The following is a 22,514-nucleotide window of genomic DNA, read 5'->3' as shown; positions in this document are numbered from 1 at the left end:
GCCGGGACCGTGTGCCCTCCCCAACCCGCCGCTTGCTCGGGCAGCTGCTCTCCAGCGCTGCGTAAGGCTGGTCCAGGGGACGCTGGTTCATTCATTCCTTCGCCCAGGGCCTCCTGCAGGACACCTCCTGGGTGTGAACGGGCTCAGGGCTGTGTCACACACGGATCCCTGGGATATAGAGGCCCCACTGTGCAGGGGACACAGGTGAGTGTCCAGGGCAGGGCTGCAGTCTGGAGGTGACACTGCCAGAGGAAATATGAGGTGTGTGGGGCAGGAAGGCCACAAGGTAGGGTTGCTCTCCGGTGTCCTCTCTTTCTCCAGCTCTTGCTCGCTTCCTGTTTCCCTCCTGCTGGAGGGCTCAGGGCCCACAGTATGGACTAGACATCAGGACACCAGAACTGCTTGCCCTCCCTGGGGGGTGTCACACTCCCATGTGTGTGTGCCATGCTGTGGGGACCAGAAATGCCACCCGGCCCTGCACCTCAGAGCCAGTGCCTTGTCAGCCTACTTCTGGTCCAGTCTTCTTCCCCAGCTGCAAAGTGGGGGACCACGGGGCTCCCCAGGCCTGATGAATCCAGTGAGGCAGGGTGCTCTCACTATCTGGCCCAGCTCCCCAGCCAGGGAGCCCCGCATACCCCTCCCTGCAGCAAATCCAGGAAGCTGGTAGGCCCGGGCGGCAGGAGGGGTGGGCTGGGACCTTGGGCCACGTCACCAGCGCTGCCCAGGTGGGTGAGGTGGGCTGACTGGCTGCCCACCTGCCATTCCCAGGCACTGAAGGCCTCTGTGTCCTCCCAGCCTGCACCCCTTCATGGCACAGGAAGTTCTGCCCCTAGCAGCTGGGACCTCAAGCCTTGCTCCCTCTGGTGCCAGCTTGGAAGTGCTGGTTTGGGGAACTGCCAGGGCAAGGAGCGGGGTTCAGGATGATGATTCCCTTTGCATCCTACAGAAGCTGGGCCAGAAGCAGGGAGTGGACCAGGTGATGGTCCCAGCAGTGGGCACAGGCATGGGCATCAAGGTCCTCTCACAGCTGCTGGTCCACGGGGGTTCCCGGCAGCAGAGGGTAGAAAGAGGGTACAGAGGTCCCCACCTACCTCCCCATATTGTCTCAGCCTCAGACACCCTGAGCTCAACCTGAGCCAGTCCTTCTCTGTGAGGATCAAAACCAAACTGGGTGTTATGACACATGTCTGTCATCCCAGCACTCTGGAGGCTGAGGCAGGAGGATTCCAAGTTCAAGCCTAGCCTGGGCAACTTAGCCACTTAGTGAGACCCTGTCTCAAAATGATATAGAAATAAAAGACTGAGATGAAAGTATCCCTAGGCATAAAACCAAGGGCTGACCGAAGCCCAGACAGGCTGGGATCAGCATGTGGGTGGGAGCAGCCCAGGAGCCAGCCTAGAGGCTGAGGCAGCCATGGGGAAAGCCCTGGGGTGTAACAGGCTCCTCAAGGCTGCTGAGAATGCTTCGTCCTTGCCAGGCCAGGCCAGCCCCAGAGCTGTGCTCTCTGGAGAGGACTGTGCCTTGCCTGGGGGACACTTGTGCTCCAAAGCCCCTCACTACCACCCCATTAGACAAGTGGGAGACAACCCCAGCACCCCAGAGTTGCCAGGGACCCCATGAGATTCAGGATCCACAGGGCAGAAGTGGGGGACATAGGATGCTGGGCCTATAGGCACCTCAATCTGTCTCCTGTCCCTGAGCTCCACCTGGACAGAGCACAGAGTGGGCCTCGGCTGCCCATCCTGGAGAGGCAGCGCACAGAGGGCCTGGTGCCAGACACAGGGTCACATGGACAGGCAAACACGCGGGCAGGCAGAGTCCTTGTACCCCCCCTTTCTGCTCCGCAGTGCCACTCTCCCTCAGGCCCTGTGTGAGGCCAGGGTGCTCAGGTCCAGCTGTGGGACCTCACGGGCTGGGTTCTGGTCTGGGAGAGGAACCAGTGGTGCCAAATGCGGGAGCCGAGCCTGGCAGCACAGGCCTATTATACTCTGAGGCTGAGGCAGGAGGAACCACAATTTGAGCCCAGCCCAGGCACCCCAGTGACTTAGCAAGACCCTGCCTCAAAAAATAAATAAATAAATAAAAAGGGCCATGAACATAGTTGAGTGTGAAGGCCTAGATTCAAGTCTCAGGGCCCTGTGTGTATGAGAGAGAGAGAGACAGACAGAGAGAGAGAGAGAGAAAGAGAGAGAGAAGGGCACTGGGAAAGGTATTATTCATCTGTAATTCCAGCTACTCAGGAGGCTGAGGCAGGATAATCTTTTGGAGGAGGTACCAGGGGCACTGTGCCACTGAGCTGTATCCCCGGCCTGAAGCAGGAGACAGGACACCAGCCTGGCAGCTTAGCAAGACTGTGTGTAAGGCAGCCTCAGTAAACAGAGTTACAGGAAAAGTTTGGATGGAAGAAGCTTCTAGAGTCCATTCTTGTTCTGGCTTTCCATTTTCTTTGAAACAAGTTCGCTGCCCGGCTCTGGACTCAGTTTCCGCATGTGTTGAGGGAACATAGGCCACATGGTGTGAGCCCAGCCCATGCCAAGGGCCTTTGCCAGGAGCACTGGCTCCCTCTGGGTTGGGAGGACAGGCCCAGGCTGGGGGGCCCAGTGTGCTGGCAGGGATCCAGGCGGCCCAGAGCCCGCTGTGCCCCAGAGCTTTAACCAGCACTTTGGATATCTGTCTTCGCTCTTGGGTTGTGTCCTCAGCCTGCCTATCATAAATTTCACTGAGACCTCAAACTGTCCTGTCCCCTTCCTGGCAGGCTGGTCAGTCTCCGTGGCATGGCCAGCAACGCTTCAGTCCTTTGAGGTCCTAACACATGGGCCACCCCCAAAACCTTCCTGCCTCAGCCTCCTGCCAGAAGGGCCAGGAGGATCCCCAAGACAGGAGGCTGGTCCCCGCTGGGATCCCGCCCCGGCTTCCCCGGGCTGTGGGGTGCGTGGTGCCCCTGGCTGGTAGATGTGGCGCCCGGCCACTGCGCATGTTTTAGTTTCGCGAGATTTGTTCGTGAAGTCTGCAGAGCGTGACGATCAGGCCCGTGGGGAGAGCTGGCACATGGCCCACCTCTGTGCACTCACATCGCCTTCCCCCTCCGTCCCTGCTTTCACCATGCCCGCCCTGTACACATGGCCTCGGAGGTGACTCGGAGGTACTGGCTTAGGGGCCACCCTGCACCGCTGCAGTCTCCACGTGGCCTGTCCCCAGGTCTTGCTGAAGTGCTGGGCACCAGGACATCAACATTGTGTGTGAGAGTCTCGGGGAGCCACTTGCCGGTCTGTGGCTCTGTGTCGGCGGGGCAGGAAACAGGACCACACTGCCCCGGAGTCCGCCTGGCCGGGCCAGGTGTCCCTCTGTGTGCTGCCCCGGCCCGAGTCATGGGTGTTTCCGCTGCGCCGTCTGCATTTGCTCCACTGGAACCCGTGGCACGAGGCTCCCGGTGTCAGCCTCCGGTAGGCGTCTCTGAAACACTGGGCTATCGCCCCTCCTGCCCACCCTGTGCTGCAGACGCTCAGCCCCGCTGTCTCCCTCTGTCCCCTCGCAGGTATGAAGCGGCCCCTGAGCCCAGCTGACAGAGAGCCCCCCACCCGTGGAGCTGCCGAGCGCCCCCTGCAGCCCGCAGAGACCCCGGGTGCCAAGCCCGAGCAGAAGCGGCCCTCGTACACGCTGTGCGGTGTGTGCAACGTCCAGCTCAACTCGGCTGCGCAGGCCCAGGTGCACTGTGGGGGGCGCGCGCATCAGCGGCGGCTGCGGCAGCTGCGCCTGGGCCAGGGGCCCTCGGAGCCAGGTCAGTGCGGCCTGCAGGGTCAGTGCTGCCCCTTCCCTGGGGTCCTTGGGCTTTCGGGAAACCCTGGCCTTCGGGGGCTCCCCAGGGTCTTGGGAATCCGAACCTAGGCACCACTGGCCAGTCCCGAGCCCCCCATGGGTATGAATCTTTCCAGCGAGGTTCCTCTCATGGGGGGCCAGGTCCTGCTCTGGACTCCGATGCCCAGGGAGGGACAGGGAGGCCTCTTGGGCCTCACCACTGACTCCTGGCCAGGATTTCTGCCTATCCCTGGCCGGGGATTCTACAGACAGCTTCCTGGGGGAACAGGTGACTGCGTCCATGAGGGTGATGCCAGCCAGCAGCAGCAGAGGCAGTGTCACCAGTGGCTGGGCACAGAGGGGCGCAGGGGTCCCTGCCCCTCAGTCCTGGGCAGTGGCTCCTGGAAACACCCCTCGCAGCCCAGCTTGGCACTTTGCCAGGGCCACACTGGTCTCGGCCCAGTAGCTGTGTGTCCTCGGATCTGCACTCACTGCACCAGGCATGGCCCCTCCTCAGACACGGCGTGCTGGGGCATCAGATCCGGCCACTGCAAGCCCCAGGATAGAGTCTGACTTTGAGGCCAGGCCGGGCAGTGACAGAGCAGAGGTGTGTCGTGAGGGACAGGACAGCAGGGAGAGAGGAGGAGCCTGAACCTGGACTCCACGCACCCCACATTCAGGTACAGGTGGGTGCTCACGCGCGCATGCACAGACTCATATGGGCTCTAAAGTGACTTACGGATCACAGATGTATGGCCAAGCCACAGGGTGCAGGCTGCATTTGGGGGATTTCAGTCTTTAGGGTCCCCAAGATGTCAACCAAGAGAGTCGTCCATGTGCCGTCATATATCTGTCCTGAGACAGTCCCAGGCCTCCTGCACTCATGAGAAGGGGAGTGGTGAGCAGTTTTGATGTCGGGCATGGTTGCACACACATGTCATCCCAGCACTCGGGAGGCTGAGGTAGGAGGATTGCTGGAGTTGGTGGCCAGCCTGGGCTACATTGTGAATTCCAGGCCAGCTCAAACTGCATAGCAAGACCCTGTCTCAAATAAAGAAGTGCAGCTGTGCAGGGTGCAGGGCACAGGGTTTGGCCTGACAGGGAGGCTGGGGCCCTTCCTGCCCGACAACATCCTGCCTCAGTTCTAGAGGTATCTAGAACTTGCCAAGTCATAGGCTGGGCTCAAATTTTGCAGCTCTTCTGCCTCAGCCTCCGGATGAGCTCGGATTATAGGCATGTGCCAGGTGCCTGCTCCCTGAAGCACCATAGGGAGGAGTAATCAGTGTTTTTTGGTGTTCCCGCCAGGGAGAGGGGTGAGACCTTGGGGTACATGAGAAAGAAAGGGATTCTGGGCCTTGGTGCAGTGGAACAGGCTGGGTTGGGCACGGATGAGGTGTAGGATGGGGCGGGGTCACAGCTGACTGCCGGTTAGGTGCTTTTCTCGGGCTCCCAGCTGGCCATGTTGGCTGCAACCAGGTCCTGGGGACGGGGCCCCAGGACTTCAGGAACTCTGGGCTTCTGGGGTCCACCAGCCTGGTGGACTCCATCCCATTGGGCCTGAACGCCTGGCGTCCCCGGCCCAGGATTCCTCCAGGGCCTGTCCTTGGGGACAAGGCTAATAGCTTCCCCACAGTGGAGTCAGGGATCCTCAGCCCCCTGGACTCTGAGTCTGGCCAGGGAAACGCAGAGAGCCCTGAGCAGCTCCCTGGGGAAACAAAGAGGCCCAGCGCCCACCGCATCTCACCCCCAGCCTTGGGGAGACGGCAGGAAGGACGCTGTTCTCAGGAGCTATCCTCTGACTAAGGGCCAGCAGGGCTGCAGGCGGCCACAGTGACAGGGTTGCAGGCTATGGGGCAGGGGCCTCTATGGCTCTGTCCTGGGGGGCAGTGCATGGGAGAGAGCAGTGGAGGAGGGGCAGAGACAGACAGACAGACAGACAATGAGAGAGACAGAAAGAGAGACTGGCCCCTCAGCCTCCCAGCTCCTGGAGTTCTAGGAACCCTTAGGGACCCTGTACTTCCCATCCTGTCTCCCCCCTAGTAACACTGCTGACTCTCACATGCGCACACACACACACACACACACGTGTGTGTGTGCACGCACATGCTGGGACAAGTTGGCTTGAGTTTGCTCACAGTAACCTCTGCTGCACACCCTGGGCCACACAGGAGCTGTGGTCATCTGGGCCTGCCCCCTGCCCCCTGCCCCCTGCCCACCTGCTCCAGGGCTGATCTGTCCACACAGCAGGGCCGGTGGCCCAGGAGCAGGTGATGCCAGCGAGTCCTCACCTGCACACAGCGAGCCTGGAGAGCCCAGACCCCCCACCCCGTGCCTGGGGAGGGGAGCAGCAGATAGGCCCCACTGCAATCTCAGCAGTCTGGAGGCTGAGGCAGGAGGATTCTTATGAGTTTGAGATTAATTTGAGCTGCGAAATAAGCTCAAGGCCAGCCTGCACTGCATGGTGAGACCCCACCTCAAAAAAAACAACCCATGCACACAAACAGAAAACCTAGATGTGGGGCTGGGGATTTAGCTCAGCAGCATAAGCACCTGCCTTGTAAAGCAGGCAGTCATGAGTTCGATCCCCGGTACTGATAAAAAGGAAAAAGACAAAAAAAAAAAAAAAAAAAAAAAAAAAAAGAAAACCTAGACACAAGGAGAGGGAGGGATGGCTTTAGCCCCTGGATACTCAACTGCTCAGACACGGGGGACACAGGCCAGCAAGTCAGTCGAGGCCGCCCGGCTCCTGCTGGCATCGACTCTCATCTCTTCCTGGAAGCTACTGCCTGACACAGGCCCGGGAAATCAAAGCCCACACTCAGGTCACACCTGAGTCACGGCATCACCACCACTTCCCAAAGACCGATAAGTTTTAGTCCCTTCGGGGGCCCAGGAAGCCCTAGAGCCCATGCCACCCTGTTGCCTCCCAGATCGGCCAGTTCTCCCTGGGGACCACTCGTCCTGAGGCTGCACCATGAGCGTCCAAGCCAGCTGACCACAGTTCTCCCCCATGTCCTCCCCCATGGCTTTCCTGGCCCCCAGGGTGACCCCAGCCTGCAGTGGAGCCCCTACAGGCCATTGTCTGGGGGAGCCCCAGGCTGCAGTGTGGAATGCAAGCTGCATCTGGTGCAGGACTAGGGTGTCCCCCCCCCCCCGCCAGGTGCACAGGTGTGCAGGTGAGCTGGAGCTGCTTCTGGCAGTAGGGAGGATGGCTGTCGGGGTTCCAGCTGAGCAGTCGGAGCCCCCCTTCCAAGCATCATGCTCCAGGCTCCGACCTGGGCTGCTCCTGCCACTCACAGCAAATGCTCTGTGCCAAAATGAACTTCTCTGAGCCTGTTTACCCTTCCACAAAAGCAGGTCAATGTAAAGGGATGGGCGAGGAGACCCAGGGAGGCTGGGCAGGAGCAGAGGCTGAGGCTGGACAGACAGACAGCCGTCTTCCAGCAGGTAGAGAAAGGACCAGATTCGGTGCCTGCAGGGGAGGGGCAGGGACCTCCCCAGCCCCTGCTGCCACCCCAGAGCAGGACATGCCAGCTCGGTGCCCACCTGGGGTGCAGCTCCTTCCTGCCAGTCTCTAAGTCCCCTCCCTGCTTTCGCCGGCTGAGTCTCATTTGTTCTGCTGTGCTCCAGCTCCTACAAGCTGCAAAAGGCTGACATGCGCTTGGGTGAGTGGGTCCCTGGGGCTGGGGCTGGGGACAGGCTGGGGCCCCTCCCCTGCCCTCCCTTGTGACTGTGCCCCACCGAAAGTCCTCTGCTGGAGACACGGCCACCAGTCAGGAGCCTCTGGTACCTCTATCTGGATCCAGGGCTGGGTTGGGTGTACCCCAAGAACAAAGGTGGGGGCGAGAGGGGCTAGGGAGCCCCCAATACCCCCTGCAAGGCTCTGGGGCTGCACAGCTGAGCCCAGGGTTCCAAGAAGCAGAGCAGATTTTCAGCACCCCTCCGGCACCAGGGCCCTGCAGAAGTCCGTGGTGCAGAAGTGGGAGGGATAGCAGACTGGGGCGCAGGAGTGTGGTTGGTGTCTACGTGTCTATGGCACTAGGGCCTGCACCAGTGCCCCCCATCTGAGGTCTCCCCATTCACAGCTGTCAGGTTACAGTTGCTATTCTTCCCAGGAGTTTTGGGGAGCCAGCTCTGAACAGGAGCTCAGAGCCAGTGGCCAGGCACTGGGGTTCCCTCCAGTTTTGGGAGGTCTGGCTATCAACACATCCAGGGTGCAGGCCCCAGCACTGGAGAATGTGGGAGCCCCCGGTTGGGATGAGGATCCTGATCCTACCAGGGAGGAGGCAAAGCCGAGGGTCTTGGGTCAGTCGCTGCTCAGATCCCCCTCATTTTGTTCCTTTTGCCGCACCCCCCTTTTCTCAGCAGAGCTTTGGTTTTCTCTGAGACAGAAGCACAGGGCCATGTTTGATGTGTATGCATGTGTACTCGTGTGTACACATGTGCCCTGGGGGCACTGTCATCCCTCCCGTGGCTGCAGTGGGGCTGGGGTGCCTCGGGGAGACCCTTCTTGGTGGTTTTGTAAAGCAAGCAAGTCTGGTGTGTCCGGCAGCTTGGCAGGCACTGTGGGGTGCCTGTCCTGCTTTGGGGATTGCAGTGTCTCTGCTTGGGTGTGCGCCCCCCGCTGTGGGTGGCTTTGTGCTGTCTGCAGGGTCTGTGTGTCTTATGTCTGTCCATTTGGACATTTGCACGTACACATATGTCTACTGATTGCATCTGTGCACACACAGGCACCCCCATGCCCCTGTGGGTGTGTGTCAGTGCACGTGGTTGTGCACAGTGTGTGCAGATGGCCCGTCCCACGGTGGGGACACAGATGAGGGCCTCCCCCCGCTGTGTCTCCCTGCTTCCTCTGTTGGTCCATGGGTCTCAGCCTCCATGCTGCCCAGGGTGGGGACTGGGTCAGTCGCAGGATGTGCAGGGTGCTGGACAGTTCCTTGGGGCCTCTGGAGAGGCCCAGGCCTCAGACCAACTGCATCCTGGGCCCTGTCATGGACATCGGGGTGGTTGACTGAGGGGGTCAGAAAGGCATCTCTGAGGCCCTGCTGGCTGGAAGAGCCAGGGTCACCAAGTGCATTGACCCACTTTGCCCACAGCATGTGGTCCTGGGCTGGGCTTGAACTTAGACCCTCCCACCTCAGCCTCCCAGTCACTGGGCACCACAGACTTTTCAGATCTCTGGGGAACAGCAGCATCCTGGTGGGTGACAGGTGGCAGCTCCTAGAAGTTCGCTCCCCCACCTTGGGACCCGATCCCTCCCCTCAGCTCACAGGCACTCTGCTGCCACCTTGGCCTGGGCTCCCCATGTAAACCCCACAGAGAGGACACCCGAGGTAGGGGGAGGGGCACAAGGCAACAGCCTAGGACTGTGATCCCTGGGCCTCCAGAGTGCAGGCAGCAGGAGAATAGGGGGGTGAGGGCAAGGACTTTGCCTCTGGGGACCCACCCGGAGGGCCAAGCCCCAGAGGGACAGGTGAAGGGTGCAGGGGTGGCACCCCCCTCCAGCCCGCCTATGTATGGGCAGGTGCCGGTCTCGTTGGGTCCCAAGTGTGGAGTCCCAGCGGTACCACATGGAGCTCCCACTAGTACCCGAGGGTGAGAACACGCCAGGGCCTGGGGCTGTGAGCAGGGCACCCCTTGAGTTGGGGGTGTCACCGTGGCACCTGGCTGGGATGGGCGGGACTTGAGCTCCAGGTGGCCGCCACTGTGCTGGACAGGGCCATTCTGGAATCCCCAGGTCCCCCCTTGCACTCTGGTTCTTTCATCCAAACCTCCCTAGGTCAGACTCAGCCGCCCAGGCCTGCCCTCCTGCATGGTCATGGACTTCCTGTAAGAAGGTTTCCCCTGGCCCGGCTCCCACCCCGCTGAGGTTCCCTGTGCTGGCCTTGCTGAGATCACACGGTCGCTGGCCAGGCCTCTCCCTTGCTGGCTCAGATGGTGGTGGGCTCAGAGCTGACTGAGCGAGCTGCTCTTCCCCATGCAGAAACAAACTGACATTTGTGAACCATGGAGCTGTGGAAAAGACAGGGGCTTCTGGGAAAGGACACAGGAGATGCTTCCTGTGAAGAGGGGCCAGCTGAGGCCAGAAGGGAGATGAGGCAGGCAGGCAAAAGCCAAGCAGGAGAGCAGGGGCATCTTAGAATGGCAGTGTGTGCAAAGGTCCTAGGGTACCTGACACCTAGAGGGGGCTGGTACTGTTGGCTGGATGGGAGACATGGCTGCTGGAAGGGTCAGCAAGGTGGGACACCTGACAGACCCCAAAAGTCACTCTGACAGGGAGGGGTTCGAGCCCTAAGAGACGACAGTGATGAGAACAAGGCCACCAGTGGTGATGTGGGAAGAGGGGCCAGTGGCACAGGTTCTGGAGACGGAATCTGTAGGTTCTGGGGATGACGGGTCTGGGATTGGGGGACGTCCAAAGGGAGGGGCGCATTTCTGACCAGAAAGAAGAAGGATGACTAGGAGAGGGTCCTCTAGTAAGGCCTGAGCAACTGTAATGTGCTGCTGGGTGTGGTGGTGCATGCCTGTAATCCCCGCCCTTTGGGAGGCTGAGGTAGGAGAATCTCAAGTTCTAGTGGGTAGGAAAACCAGAGGCTGCTGGACTGTGTGGTGTGGCAAGCAGTGTCAAGTACCCGGAGGAATACGGGACTCCTCAAAGTCCAGAAGAGAGAGCCAACGCCTGGCCACATAGACACCACCCCTGACCCAGCCGGGCTGCCCCTAGAACTCTGCTCCTGCTCCCCAGGGAGGGCCGGGCACAGGGAGTGTCAGGGTCCTGGGAACAGGAAGTTCTTCCAGAGCCAGATGGAGCTTCTTCGTGCCTTACAGCCACCCACTGTTACTGAGTGACAGGGACCCGGAGTGTGACCAGGGACCCGCCTGACCTCGGCTTCCAGGAGGAAGGGCAGAGATTCGGAGGGAGTCCCTGCTCTGCCGGTGCTGCACACGGCCAGGGGACAGATGCCCACCCAGCTCGGGGGCACAGCAGATGAAGGGAAAGCCGGGCCCCTGGGTCTGGAGTGTGAGCCCTGTGGTGGGTGGCTTAGCTGAGACCCTGTCTGGAAAAGTAAAAGATGGCCGGGACATAGCTCAGTCTGAAGGCCCCGAGGTCCATCCCCAGTACCAGAAAAAAAATCAGAAAGAAATGGACAGGAGGGGCAAGGGCATGGGGAGGGGCCGGGAATAAGGGGCGGGGCCAGGCAGGGAGAAGGTGGGAGCCTGGTAGACATAGTGGTGTGTGTGTGTGTGTGTGTGTGTGTGTGTGTGTGTGTGTGTGTTCCAGAGGTGTCCAGGGGCCATGCTGGCCCCCGTGGCTGCTGGCGACACTCAGACCTGGGGCTGTGGTCCTGTGCACACACGTGTGTGTGTGCTGTCCCTGGATGCTGGGGGTGGGTGGAGAAGGCTCAGCGTGGTCCCTGGAGTCACCAGGATGGGAGTTCCAATCCTACCCTAGCTGCTCAGTCCAGCACATGGTGGACTGGGGGACCTCGTAGTGTGAGGGCTGGAGGGGCAGTCTTTCCCTCAGGTTGGCCTACTGAGTGGCCACCAGGTTCCTGGCAGCCCCTTGAACCCAGCCTGCCCTGCAGCCGGGGAGGACTAGGAGGCCCCCATGGCCCGGACACCTCTCCTCGCCTCTCACCTCCAGCCACCTGTGCCCTGGTCCCAGGTGGTTCCCCTGCTTGCAGAGGGCTGGGGGCCCGGAGCTGCCATGGTGCCCCCCAGGAGGAAGCTGGCCAGAGGTATCCACCTCCAACCAGAAGTACAGAGGCTCCTTCCCCACGCTGGAGGGAGGGGTAGCCCTGGCTGGATTGGGGAGCAGCAGCTGATATTTCCCCCTGGAGGCTCGGTGGGCACAACTGGGCCGAGACGGACTTCACCGTGGGCACTGGCAACTGCGGGCACCGGGCTCTGCCACATCGAGTTTCCTGGGACACCTGGTGGCACTCTCCACCTGTAAACTGGATGGGCCTGCTTTAGAGGGTGCCTGCTGCCCTGGGGCACTGAGCTGGAAAAGAACCAGCCACTGTGCTGACCACCATATGCCGCACAGCCAAAGAGGACCTCAAGCCTGACCATTGTGATGCCGCTGTGCTCCAGTTACAGAGATTCAATTGCCGGGCAGAAAGAGCACAAGGTCACCACTGCCCCAGGAACATGGGAGACATACAGGTGGGTGGCCAGCAGGGCACGGGGCCAGCAGGGGCACAGTGGTGCCCTAACCACAGTTACCAGGGCATGACCTCCCCCCATGCAGTATTCTGTGGCTGCGGTGGTGGCCTGGACTGGCCATGGTTTCCTGGGATCTTCCTCATGTGCCTGCCCACTGCAAGTTCCAAGTCCCCGGTGTGGCCCCAGAGGCCATGTGCATGTGTGCTGGGCTCTGTCCCAGGCTCAGTGCAACCAGCTCTGGGCAGGGTCTTCAGGGCCATCCTGAACTGGGCTGGGGGGGACACTCTACAGGAGGCACAAGGGCACTGCTGCAGGACAACCAGCTCCCTCAGAGGGCTCCAGGGATCTTAAAGCTCCTCCAAGTACCCAAGAACAATGGCAGAGATGAACCTGCGGTTCGGACCTGAGACAGACAGCTCTTCGAGAAGGGCAAGGGCAGCTGTGAGCCAAGCACCAGTGTCAGGAACCTGATGCTGAGAGGCCAAGTCACTGCCCAGGGTGGCAGAGCCAGCCTCGGCCTCCACATCTGTGGTCTGCTGTGCTACCCTGGGGACAAATCTAAGCATCCTCCCTGATTTCTCTCCCTGGCTTCCAGGTGGCCAGTGCATGTCCTGCACCAGAGGCCTGCCTGCACCCAAAGGTGTCCCCATATGTGGGGCTGGTGGTGGATGTGATCAGGGCTTGACCCGAGTCCCACAGGCTAGCCCTGTTGGCCATGTCAGTGTTCCTGTGGGATGGGCAGCTCGCCACCACCTTCTGGGGCAGCATGGAGCTACAGGAAGGCAAGGCTGCCATTAGCCGACTACTGGATGTCTGGCAGGCCTCCAGCATCGCAGTGTCTAAGCTTGCCTGGCTCAGCTCTGGTCACTGCAGGAGCACCTAGACAGCGTGGCCTGTAGCTCCAGGCCACCACCTCCTGCTCACCAAGCTGCTCACCAAGCTGCACTGTGTTCTGGGCTGGCCGGACCCGAGACCCCCCTGCGTGAGGAAATAGGAGAGCGTGCTGACATTCTCTTCCACCTGCACCGTGGCCCCGGTGCCCACACGGTTACTGAGCTCCGGACGGCGCTGGACCTGGTCAAGGCCCCTGCCCTGGATGTCCAGCTGCCCGGGGTGGAGGTGGTGGCTGAGGCCTGGCTGTGCCTGGTGTCTGCCCTGGAGGCCACCGCTCCAGCATCTCCCACTGTGTGCTCCCGGCCCTGGCACTGTGCCAGTTCACTTCCCTGGTCTTCACACTGCTGGACGTGCTGCTCCCAGTGCACAGGCTTGTCCCGGCACTGCAGCCAGAGCAGCTGGTCCTGGCCACCCTGAGGCTGGGGTGGGAGGCTGCACTACACCTTATGGGGCCCTCGCTGGATGTCGTGGCACATGTGCATGCATGCACTTGGGGACTTCATGTCCTTCTGTGTGTGCACCTGGCGTGTGCGCACTCTGAGCTGCCACTCTGCCCAGACTTCACTGCCCTGGTCCTGGCGCCGCCCTGAGAATTGGGTTTATGCACAAGGAGCAGAGCCAACGCCACCTCATGCGGGGTCTCCAAGCCACATGGCCAGGATCCCTGTGGACAGACCCGTTCTGCGTGCCTTCGGCTTGGCACCAGCCCTGAAGCCTCTGCAGTGGGGGTGGGCTGAGGGTCTGCTGGAACTCGGGACCCCCTAGGACCAGGGACACCCTGCCTGCTGTAGGCTCCCCTTCCCCAGTGTCCCAAGGGGGCCTGGAGCAGCGCTGTCCAGTCCAGGCTACCTCATGCCTCTCTGCTGTGCAGTAGTGACAGGCCATGTCCACCTCCTCCTGGACCCTGCCCACATTCTGGCCCTACAAAAACTGGGGCTCAGGTTGTGACTAGGGGGAGCCTAGGTCCAGGAAATGGGGACTCAAGGGCAGAAGAATCTGTGCTTGGCTTACCTGGGCTGTTTGGCCTTGGTCTACGTTCAGCTCCAGGGCACGAGGGTCCAGGAAGGGGTCGGCTGCACTGATTTCTGGTATTTTTTGTTTGCCTCCAAGTCTGGGTGTTCAGATTCCAAACCCTCCCTTGTCCTTGCCTTTGGAGACCAAAGGCTGCAAAACCCCAGTGTTAAGGGAGGTATGGTGGTACAGACCCAGGATTCAGGAGGCGTGCCATGAATTTCTGGCCAGCCTGGGCTACACAGGGCCACCCTGAGCGTCTGCGCAGCCTTTGCTACAAATAACTGGGGATCTGCAGGGAGGGATGGGATGATCCCCATGATGGACCGGGCGGTGAGGGGTGGGCTTCACCTGAGTCCCGGGAATTCAGGATTAATATGGGGAGAGAACAGGCGCCACCTCCAGCAGGCTGCATGGCAGTGTGTGCATCAGGGGCCAGCCCAGCTCCTCTGTGCCCTTCCTGCCCTTCTTCTGCCTCTGTCCACCCAGAAGGGACATCTTTCAGGGATGGGCGACGTGATGGCCACTGCCTTGTGGCAGAACGAAGGGCTCTGTCCCAGCCTGCCCGAAGCCCTCAGCCTCAGGTCCTTCCAACCCCGCCCTTCTCCCCCTTGCCGCAGGCCCAGCCTCCAGCACCCCCAGCCCGCTGCTGGGCCCCCTGCCCCTGCCTGCCTGGCTTCTGCAGCCCTCGCTGGACATCAAGCACTTGCTGGCCTTCCACCTCCATGGTGCCGCCCCATTCAGCCTCTTCCCCAACTTCAGCACGGTATGGGCAGGGCAGGCGGGGCGGTGGGGCAGTGGTGGGGGCAGCAGGAACACCCTCCCCCAACATCTCCTAGGCAACAATACAGCACCACAACTCACCGGGTTTTCTGCAGCTGTGTCTGGATCATGAGTGCAGTGGCCCCGGGCGGCTGTCAGTAGCCTAGGCTGTGATGTGGTGGTGAAGGTGTGGTGATTCTCCTGCCTCAGCCTCCCAGAGCGCTGGGTTGACAGGCAGGCACCACCACACCCAGTTTATCTTTGGGTTTCTGTGTCTCTGTGCCTGGTGTGTGTTTGGTGTGTATCTGCCTTTGGAGTGTGCATCTGTGAGTCTTGGCTTGTTGGGCAAACGTGGGCAAACGGTGCTGTGCCCATCGGCCTGAGCATGTGTGCAGGCACATGGGTGTACACTATGGATGTTAGCCACCTGTGAGTGCAGGGAAGCCGAGCATCACAGGAGACCATGATGAGCTGCAGCTACCCTGAGAGATGACATCCATTCCCTCATGGTCACCTGCAGGTGTCCCCGCCCACCCTCCAGGGTCACCAGGTGCTAAGGGAATGGACCTCTGGACTTCTGTCCTGCTGTTCAAGGTCATGGTCCCTCAAGAGTACACAAATTCGCTGTGTCTCTGGTGGGACTCTGGGCCACATCCTCAGGGGTCTCTTGCTTGAGCTGGATGTGGTGGCGCATGCCTGTCATCCAGTACTTAAGAGGCTGAAGCAGGAGGTTCTCCTTGAATCTGAGACTGGTCTGGACACATAGTGAGACCGAAATACAAAACAAAACAAACCCACCAGCAGAATGAAGAGCAGTAGGGTGGCCTGGCTGACACAGTCCCGGGATGGGACTGGAGCTGTCTGTCCCTGTGGTTAGCTCCCCTCCTTTCCTGAGCCAGCCCCAGGGTGTGTGCCCTGTGCTCCCCACACAGATGGACCCGGTCCAGAAAGCGGTCATCAGCCACACATTCGGAATCCCCGCCCCACTGAAGAAAAGGCTTTGCATCTCTTGTAATATCTGCCACCTGAGGCTCAACTCGGTGGTAAGTGGGATGGGCAGAGAGGGGCTGAGCCTTCCTTCCGCCCTGTCCTAGGGACTCGGGAGGCTAAGACAGGAGGGTCCTTGTGAGTTTGAGGCCAACCTGGGCTACATAGTGAGACCCTGTCTCAAGAAACAAACACAAACCAAAACCAAAATGCAGTCTGTATCTCTGAGTCTGTCCCTGGACTCAGCTTTGGCCCTGGTCGGGATGTGGGGAGCCCACCTGGATGGTGACCCCTGCCCTCCTGTCCACAGAACCAGGCCGAGGCCCACTACAAAGGCCACAAACACGCCAGGAAGCTCAAGGCTGTGGAAGCCGCCAAGAGCAAGCAGAGGCCGAAGAGACGGGCCTGGGACAGGGCAGCTGTGTCCCCAGCCAATGGTAGTGAGGACCCTGGAGCGTCGAAAGCCAGAGGTCAGTCCAAGAGGCATGAGGGCTCATGTGGCCTCCTGGGGTCCAGGAGCTGAGCATACCTGTGGGCCTGAAGGCTGGGGAGTGGCCCAGTCCAGGGGTGTCCGGATGCTCCTGAGACCCAGGCTGCTGTGGCACTGGCCCCTCCTCCAGCCCTATCTCTCCTGGCATCTGCAGTCTCTGATCCCCCTGTCCCCGAGGCTTCTCTGAAGGACAGAAGCACTGGCTGAGTCTCAAACTGTGACCTCGTCTTAGCTAATGTTTAAACTGTGAGACAGGGGCTCTCATTCAGGCCTGTCAGGTGCCCAGGCTGGGCTCGAACTCGCCACTTCCCTGCTTCAGCCTCCCCAAGTGCGAATGCTAGGATCTGGGCATGCGCCACCACACCCAACTCCTCTTAACTAATTATTCCTGTGAAGATTCCCTTTCCAGTGAGTCATGCTCTGGACCCGTAGAGATGTGAATTTTGGGGGAGACTATTCTCCTCGCCTTGGCATGACTCCAATCCTGGCTTTGCACAGGGTAAATGGCTTTGGTGTGTAGGGTTCATAGGATTTTGTGTTGGGTGATTTCTTGCCTCCTGTGATGCTAGCAGTGTTGATTATGTATCCAAGGCTGTTATTTGTAACTCAGTATTTTCCACTGCTTCATCTTACTCCATTCAGACTGCACCCTACATGCCGCCCTGAGGGCCACTGAACACCAAGCCCTCCAGCTTTATCTCCTCACTGGCCCAAGGTGGCTGGCCACCCCCTGACCTGCACCTCCTGTCTCCCCAGCAGAGCCTGCAGCCTCCCCCATTGGCCCTCTACACCAGCCACCACTGACCCCGGAGCCCTCAATCTGCGAGCCAGGCCAAGCAGACCTGGTGGACAGCACCTCCTCTGCGTCCTGCTGCCCACCCCCCGCCCCAGAGCCGGGCAGGGAGGCTCCAGGGTCTGAGTCTGTGGTGACACCAGCAGCGGTGGAGAGCAGCAGGAGTGGGGAAGGTGGCCAAGAGAAGGGGGGCCTCTACTGTCCCACCTGTAAGGTGACCGTGAACTCCACCTCTCAACTTCAGGCACACAACACAGGTCAGCGCCCTGAGCCTCACCACTGGGGGGCTGCAGCTGGAGGGCACAGGGGAGGTGTGTGGGGCTTCTGCGAATCCCCGGGGTCAGGGAGCTGAGGCAGCAAGCATAGAGGTCCCTCACTGGGTCTCTAGAGAAACTTGGGGAGGTGGTCCACAGCTGTAGTCCTGTGCTGAGGAAGCTGAGGCAGGAGGACCGCCAAGAGTTTGAGGCCAGCCTGGGCTATGCATCACAACCCTGTCCCCGCAAAACAGACAAAATCTCTGGAGCCTTGGGAGGCCCCTTCTCTGTCTCCTCCATTGAACCACAAGGCAGAAACTATGATGGGCAGCATCCCCTTGGGGGTTAAAATAAAGGGCGGCAACTCGCTTCTCTTGGGGTCTTGGTGGCTTGGCCTCCTCGGGTATGGACCACTGTGGTCTTCCTCCTTCCAGGGGCCAGGCACCGGTGGATGGTAGAAGGTCAGCGGGGAGCTCCCCGTAGGGCCCGGGGCCGAGCTGTGTCCCGGAGAAGAGCTGGACAAAAGGCCGGGAGAGTGTCGGGGGTCCAGGGCAGCCGGCAGAGCTCCCAGCCACCTTTCCACTGCGGGCTGTGTCAGCTGCAGGTCAACTCAGAGACCCAGCTCAAGCAGGTTCGGCTGGGAAGGGGTGCGGGGCTGTGGCTGAGGAAGGGCGGCAGAGGCGTTGTGGGTGCTTCATGCAGTTCTGTCCGTCTGTCTGTCCATCAGCACATGAGCAGCCGGAGGCATAAAGACCGCCTGGCCGGGAAGCCCCCCAAGCACCCCAAACCCCCCAGCCCGCACAGCATGCTGCAGAAGCAGGCAGCGCTAGCAGTGAGCGTCCTCAAGGTCTCTGCCTGCCAGGATATGGTGGCTGGGGGCAAGGGCAGCCTCAGGAATTTCCGGGGAGGTGGCGTGGGGTGGTGGCCTGGATCTCCTGAGACCAGGTCCTTGCCCTGTCCCCCATCCAAAGTCATCCTCCCCAGGGCAGGAAGACAGGTGGCTGATGGGAAGACAGTGTGTGGGGGGGATTGGGTTTGGAGCCAGAGGGAGGCAGCATGTCCCCGCAGCAGGAAGCCCCTGGTGCCCGGGAGGGTGCGTGCTGGGCTCTGCCCGACACTGTGTGTCCCTGCAGTCCAAGCTGGCCCTGCAGAAGCAGCTCACCAGGACACTGGCCGCCCACCTGCTGCCTGCTGCCGCCACCTCTGCCATCTGCACTATGCCGGGGCCCCTGGCCCTCCGGCCAGCCCCCGCCAGCCTCTTCCCTGCCCCTGTCCTGGGCCCTGCACTGTTCCGAGCTGCTGCGGGAGCCATGCGCCCCACCCCAGGACCCCTGGTCTTCGCACCCTATTAGCCCAGCCTGGCCTCCTCCTGCCCCTCCAGGAGCTGCTGCTGGACTGGTTCGGGCAGCTTTTCTGCACCACGGGCTAGGGGCTTAGCTGTCTCCCTCTCCTAGTCCAGAGCCCCTGCATTCCCAGCCCATCACATCCCACCATCTACGCAAAACCCCAGCCCAGCCCCAAGGTGCTTTCTCCAACCAAAGACCTCATCCACACTCCCAGCCCGGGGGCCACCGTGACTTCTGCCCTGAAGCCTCACCAGGTTTCCTGGAAGTTAGGGACAGGCTCTCCACCTGGGGTGGGCTCTGGCCCCTCAGGACACAGTGGCTGGGGAGCTTGTCAGGGGACCATGGAGCAGGAAAGGGGCTCACAGTCCTGTTCAGGCAGTGGGCACTGGGCAGCTGTGGGGCTGTCTGACTTTACTGGAAGTGACCCCCCTGGAGTCCCCAAAGTTCTGGCTCTTGGAAGGGGCACTGTGTTTACCCCAGACCACAGGCTTAACACACAGGTAGCCCTCATACTTGGGACTCCTACCTGCCTAGACCCTAGTGCCAAGGACAGCTCCTCCCAGCACCCTGTGCAGCTGGGCCGACTCATCCAGGAGCCCATGGGCCCTGCCAGGACCCTGTATTTTTTTCTTTTTTTGGAGATATTTCCAGTGGGAAAGTGACAAAGGGGAGGAGGAGGGAAACTTTTTTATAACAGCAGTTGTGGTTTTATTGTATCCAACAAATTCATCAATAAATGAATGCTGAGCCAGAGCCTGTTGGTCAATGCCCAGTCTCCTGCTTGGCCTGGCTCTGCCCTGCTCCCACTCCTGTCCTGGGGGGCTGGGAGAACCCCAGTGGCACAGAGAGGCGGGGATGAGCTCCCCAAGCTGCTACTGCCATGCCTGCTTCTGTGGCTGAGGTCAGGGAGGCAGGCGAGCACCGTGTCCAGCCTTGGCTGAGGTGGGAGACACAGGTGACAGAAACTCCAGGGACAGGACACAGCCACCTAGCAGGGTCCCAAGGGTGGCGTGCCACTGCCCCCTGCTGGTCAGGAAGAACAGAGCCCAGCCGCCAGGGCTGGGACCAAGCACCTTGAAGAGGAAGACGCCAAGACCAGGCAATGACCTGGGAGACCAGAGATGGCCTGGGCAGCAAGGCCACCCCCAAGCCAGAAGAGGATGTGAGATGTGGGGCTGGGGGGACGCAGGCTCCCTAGAGCTGGCCCTGATGCAGCACAAGCACAAACACCCAGACCCCTGTTCACGTCCAGGCTAGTGGGAGTGTGAGCATGTATGCACATGTGCACACACACGAGTGTGACCATTCAAAGCTCAGAGAACTGGTAGCCCTGTCATTGGAAACAGACCCTAGCCAAGTGTGGGGGCACACACCTATAATCCCACCTGCTCAGGAGGCTGAGGCAGGAGAATCCAAGACTGAAGCCAGCCTGAAGAACTTATCAAGACCCTGTCTCAAAACCAAAAAGGCCCCAGATCCTACACTGGGCACTAGTGGCATGGTAGTTCCTCTTCCTGTCTGGATGACAGATGGGATGCTGCCCTAGGCAACAGTGAAGACCATGTTGGCTGAAGTGGGGGTGGGGGAAGGGCGCTAACGAAGACCATTTGCACTTGGGTGTTGAGAGGGGACAGTCCAGCTGCCTGGCTGTGCAGGGCTCTCTCTTGGGTCCAGCCGTTTTCCAGGGCCCTGGAGCTCAGCAAGGGTAGGTGGGGGGCGGGTGGCAGGGCAGCGGCTGCTCAGCCGTCCAGGGAGCCGCTGCCCTTGTTCTTGCGGCTAAGCGGGAAGGCCGACTTGCTCTGAGGCTGCGTCATCTTGCTGGCCAGGTAGATGAAGGGCTCCAGCAGGGAGCGGCGGTCAGCCACCGACACCTCCCACAACTTCACCTTCTCTGACTTGGCCCAGTGCTGTGCAGTGTCTAGATCTACACGCCGCTGCTCCTGGAGGTCACACTTGTTGCCCAGGACCACGATGGTGACCTGGGAGAGGACAGAGGTTATGGGGTGGGGACTGCTGGTCAGACTGGGTACCTCAAACATCTCAGACAGTGCATGCATGAAGCCACTGTGTAGACTGGGGGGCCCTCACTCGTGAGCCCAGGACCCCTGCTGGCCATGTGGCCACATCTGAGGATGAAGCCTCTCCATTGCCCCCTGGCCTTGCCAGCCCCTATGCCACCTCTTGGCAGATGAGTAAAGTGGAGTCTCTCTAAGTGCCCACAGGCCACCCCGTGCTGCACACCTCTTTCTTGTCCTTGGATTTGTCAATCTCCTTCTTCAGGAGCTCCACACGCTGGAAGGACTCCCGACTGTCGGTGCTGTAGACCAGCACGTAACCATCCGTGCAGGAGAAACAGTGCCGGGGCAGCTCAGTCCCTTCCCGGAGCCCACGGGTGTCATAGAAACGCACTTGCTCCCGAACGCCACGGTCCGTCTCGATGGAGCCCACATAGATGTCCTCCTGGGTTTCCATCATCTCAGAACCTGGGACAAGAAAAGCCCTGCTGAAGTGGGGAGGGAGGCTGGAAATGTGACTGTTGAGGTCAGCCTGATAGGGACCAAGGGTCACAGGACCCAGGCAAGGCTGGACCAGAGCCTAGTGGGAAGTGGAATGAGTTGGGCCAACTAACATGAATGTCACTCATACCATGCACCACATGAAGGCTTCTCCTCTCTGAGAGCCTATTCTGTGTTTTGTTGAGACAGGGTCTCATTACATACTGCAGGTTGGCCTGGAACTCACAGTGATCCTCCTGCCTTAGCCTCCTGAGTGCTGGGGTCATAGGAATGAGCCACCACACCCAGCCAGATCCTGAATTTCTTCCCCCAGATCTGTTTAATGCTGGAAAGCTAAGAAGAGCTACATTAGTTTTACCCTTTTTCTCACTTCGTTCTGAGGATGAAAACAAGGTTTTTGCAACTACCATCAGTCTTTTACTTATTATTTATTTTTGAGACAGTATCTCTCTGTCCAGTTCAGGTTGGCTTTGAGCTCACTGTGTAGCCCAAGCTGATCTTGAATTTGCAAGGATCTTCCTGTCTCAGCCTCCCAGGGTGCCGGATGACAGCTGTGTGCCACACCCTCCTTACGGTGCAAAAACCACGGGAGCAGCTTTGAGCCTTTGCGTAGTGCGCATCAATGTTACTCCGTGTTCGGAAACGCCTTCCACCAGCCCCAGCTCCAAGCACACTCACCCACTACATGGTTCCCATACAGGAGTTGCTCCAGGATGGAAGTTTTCCCCACTGACGCCTGGCCACAAACGACCACCTTGCAGCTCTTCCCCATGCTTAACCTCCAACCTGCAAGGCCAGAGGCGAGGGAAACCGGGATCAGAGCAGAGAGCAGCCCCGCCTCCGCGACGGCGAGCCTGGGCAGGGGCGGAAGCACAACTCCCGGGGTCCGCGGCGCCCGACTCAGGGAGACCCGGTCAGAATCACCTTCCTCTCAAAGCATCCCCGAGCCCCAGATGGCAATCCCTGCAGACGGCCGCGAAGGCTCTCGCAGCAGCTCCCGGGACAGCGCCCGACACCGACCCCTCTCCCCGGAGCGAGCCCTGCGATTCAGGCACCCAGAGGGTCCCGCCCCGAGCCCCGAAGCAGATCCCAGCCAGAGAGGGCCCGCCGCCTGGCTCCGCACCTCCCGGGACCCCACTGCACCCCCGTCGCCCACTGAAGCGCGCAGGGACCCGGGGACTGGCAGCTGAGCCCGGGGCTCCCCATCAGCCTCCGGGCGGAAGTGGACTTCGCGGGGCCTCGCCCCCACCGCCCCTAGGCTTCCGGTCTGGGGCGAGTTCCGGTGGCGGGGAGCGGGCGCCGGCCGCACGACGCCCCTAGAGGCCAGCGCGGGAAATGCTGGCCTGAGCGGGCCTGGTCATGAGCGAGCGAGGGTTCTAGGCTCCTGGACGCCGGACGCCGTTTCCGAGTCTCGGAGGCCCGCGTTCTCTCTCCCTATAGGCTGCTCTCCTACAGGAGCGCTTGGTTGGCGCGGTCGTGAAGTCGTCATTTGCTTC

At 60.6% G+C, this 22,514-nt stretch overlaps 2 protein-coding genes across 11 annotated transcripts; one reads left to right on the top strand and one right to left on the bottom strand.

Moving 5' to 3' along the window:
- Window positions 1–3,538: 3,538 nt before the first annotated feature.
- On the top strand, window positions 3,539–19,260 carry Znf385c (zinc finger protein 385C). 9 transcript variants are annotated; one of them, XM_063251573.1, is made up of 9 exons: window positions 3,539–3,779; window positions 14,497–14,636; window positions 15,565–15,675; window positions 15,930–16,059; window positions 16,163–16,188; window positions 16,871–17,159; window positions 17,591–17,787; window positions 17,884–17,988; window positions 18,290–19,260. In XM_063251573.1, the coding sequence occupies exons 1-9, from the start codon at window positions 3,539–3,541 to the stop codon at window positions 18,506–18,508; spliced, it is 1,458 nt and encodes a 485-aa protein (XP_063107643.1). In that variant the 3' UTR covers window positions 18,509–19,260. The 9 variants fall into 9 exon arrangements, with proteins under 9 accessions (XP_063107643.1, XP_063107642.1, XP_063107641.1 ...); XM_063251572.1 differs by having other exon boundaries at window positions 17,884–18,003; XM_063251571.1 differs by having other exon boundaries at window positions 14,491–14,636; window positions 17,884–18,003.
- Nkiras2 (NFKB inhibitor interacting Ras like 2) lies at window positions 19,187–22,280 on the bottom strand. Of its 2 annotated transcripts, none has more exons than XM_005002444.3 (4): window positions 22,142–22,280; window positions 21,697–21,804; window positions 20,744–20,985; window positions 19,187–20,481 (listed from the first exon to the last, which is right to left on the bottom strand). In XM_005002444.3, exons 2-4 carry the CDS (start codon window positions 21,788–21,790, stop codon window positions 20,242–20,244), a joined length of 576 nt encoding a protein of 191 aa, XP_005002501.1. In that variant the 5' UTR covers window positions 21,791–21,804; window positions 22,142–22,280; the 3' UTR covers window positions 19,187–20,241. The 2 variants fall into 2 exon arrangements, with proteins under 2 accessions (XP_005002501.1, XP_003467027.1); XM_003466979.4 differs by lacking the exon at window positions 22,142–22,280 and adding an exon at window positions 21,943–22,132.
- Between the last annotated feature and the right edge of the window lie 234 nt (window positions 22,281–22,514).

The sequence above is a fragment of the Cavia porcellus genome, unplaced genomic scaffold, assembly GCF_034190915.1.
Source record: "Cavia porcellus strain 051 isolate PalLab524CR breed Dunkin Hartley unplaced genomic scaffold, mCavPor4.1 scaffold_6, whole genome shotgun sequence".
In the NCBI taxonomy this organism is placed as follows: domain Eukaryota; kingdom Metazoa; phylum Chordata; class Mammalia; order Rodentia; family Caviidae; genus Cavia; species Cavia porcellus.
This window is presented reverse-complemented; position numbering and strand designations above follow the sequence as displayed.

Bases quoted from the DNA above. Each gene is read 5' to 3' on its own strand.
- Znf385c (XM_063251568.1), top strand. From the start codon at position 3,539: ATGAAGCGGCCCCTGAGCCCAGCTGACAGAGAGCCCCCCACCCGTGGA. The intron at 16,090-16,865 runs GTCAGTCCAAGA...CTGTCTCCCCAG, and splicing joins TGGAGCGTCGAAAGCCAGAG to CAGAGCCTGCAGCCTCCCCC. The intron at 17,160-17,590 runs GTCAGCGCCCTG...TCCTCCTTCCAG, and splicing joins ACTTCAGGCACACAACACAG to GGGCCAGGCACCGGTGGATG.
- Nkiras2 (XM_005002444.3), bottom strand. From the start codon at position 21,790: ATGGGGAAGAGCTGCAAGGTGGTCGTTTGTGGCCAGGCGTCAGTGGGG. The intron at 20,986-21,696 runs GTGAGTGTGCTT...TTCTTGTCCCAG, and splicing joins GTATGGGAACCATGTAGTGG to GTTCTGAGATGATGGAAACC. The intron at 20,482-20,743 runs GTGTGCAGCACG...GTCCTCTCCCAG, and splicing joins AATCCAAGGACAAGAAAGAG to GTCACCATCGTGGTCCTGGG.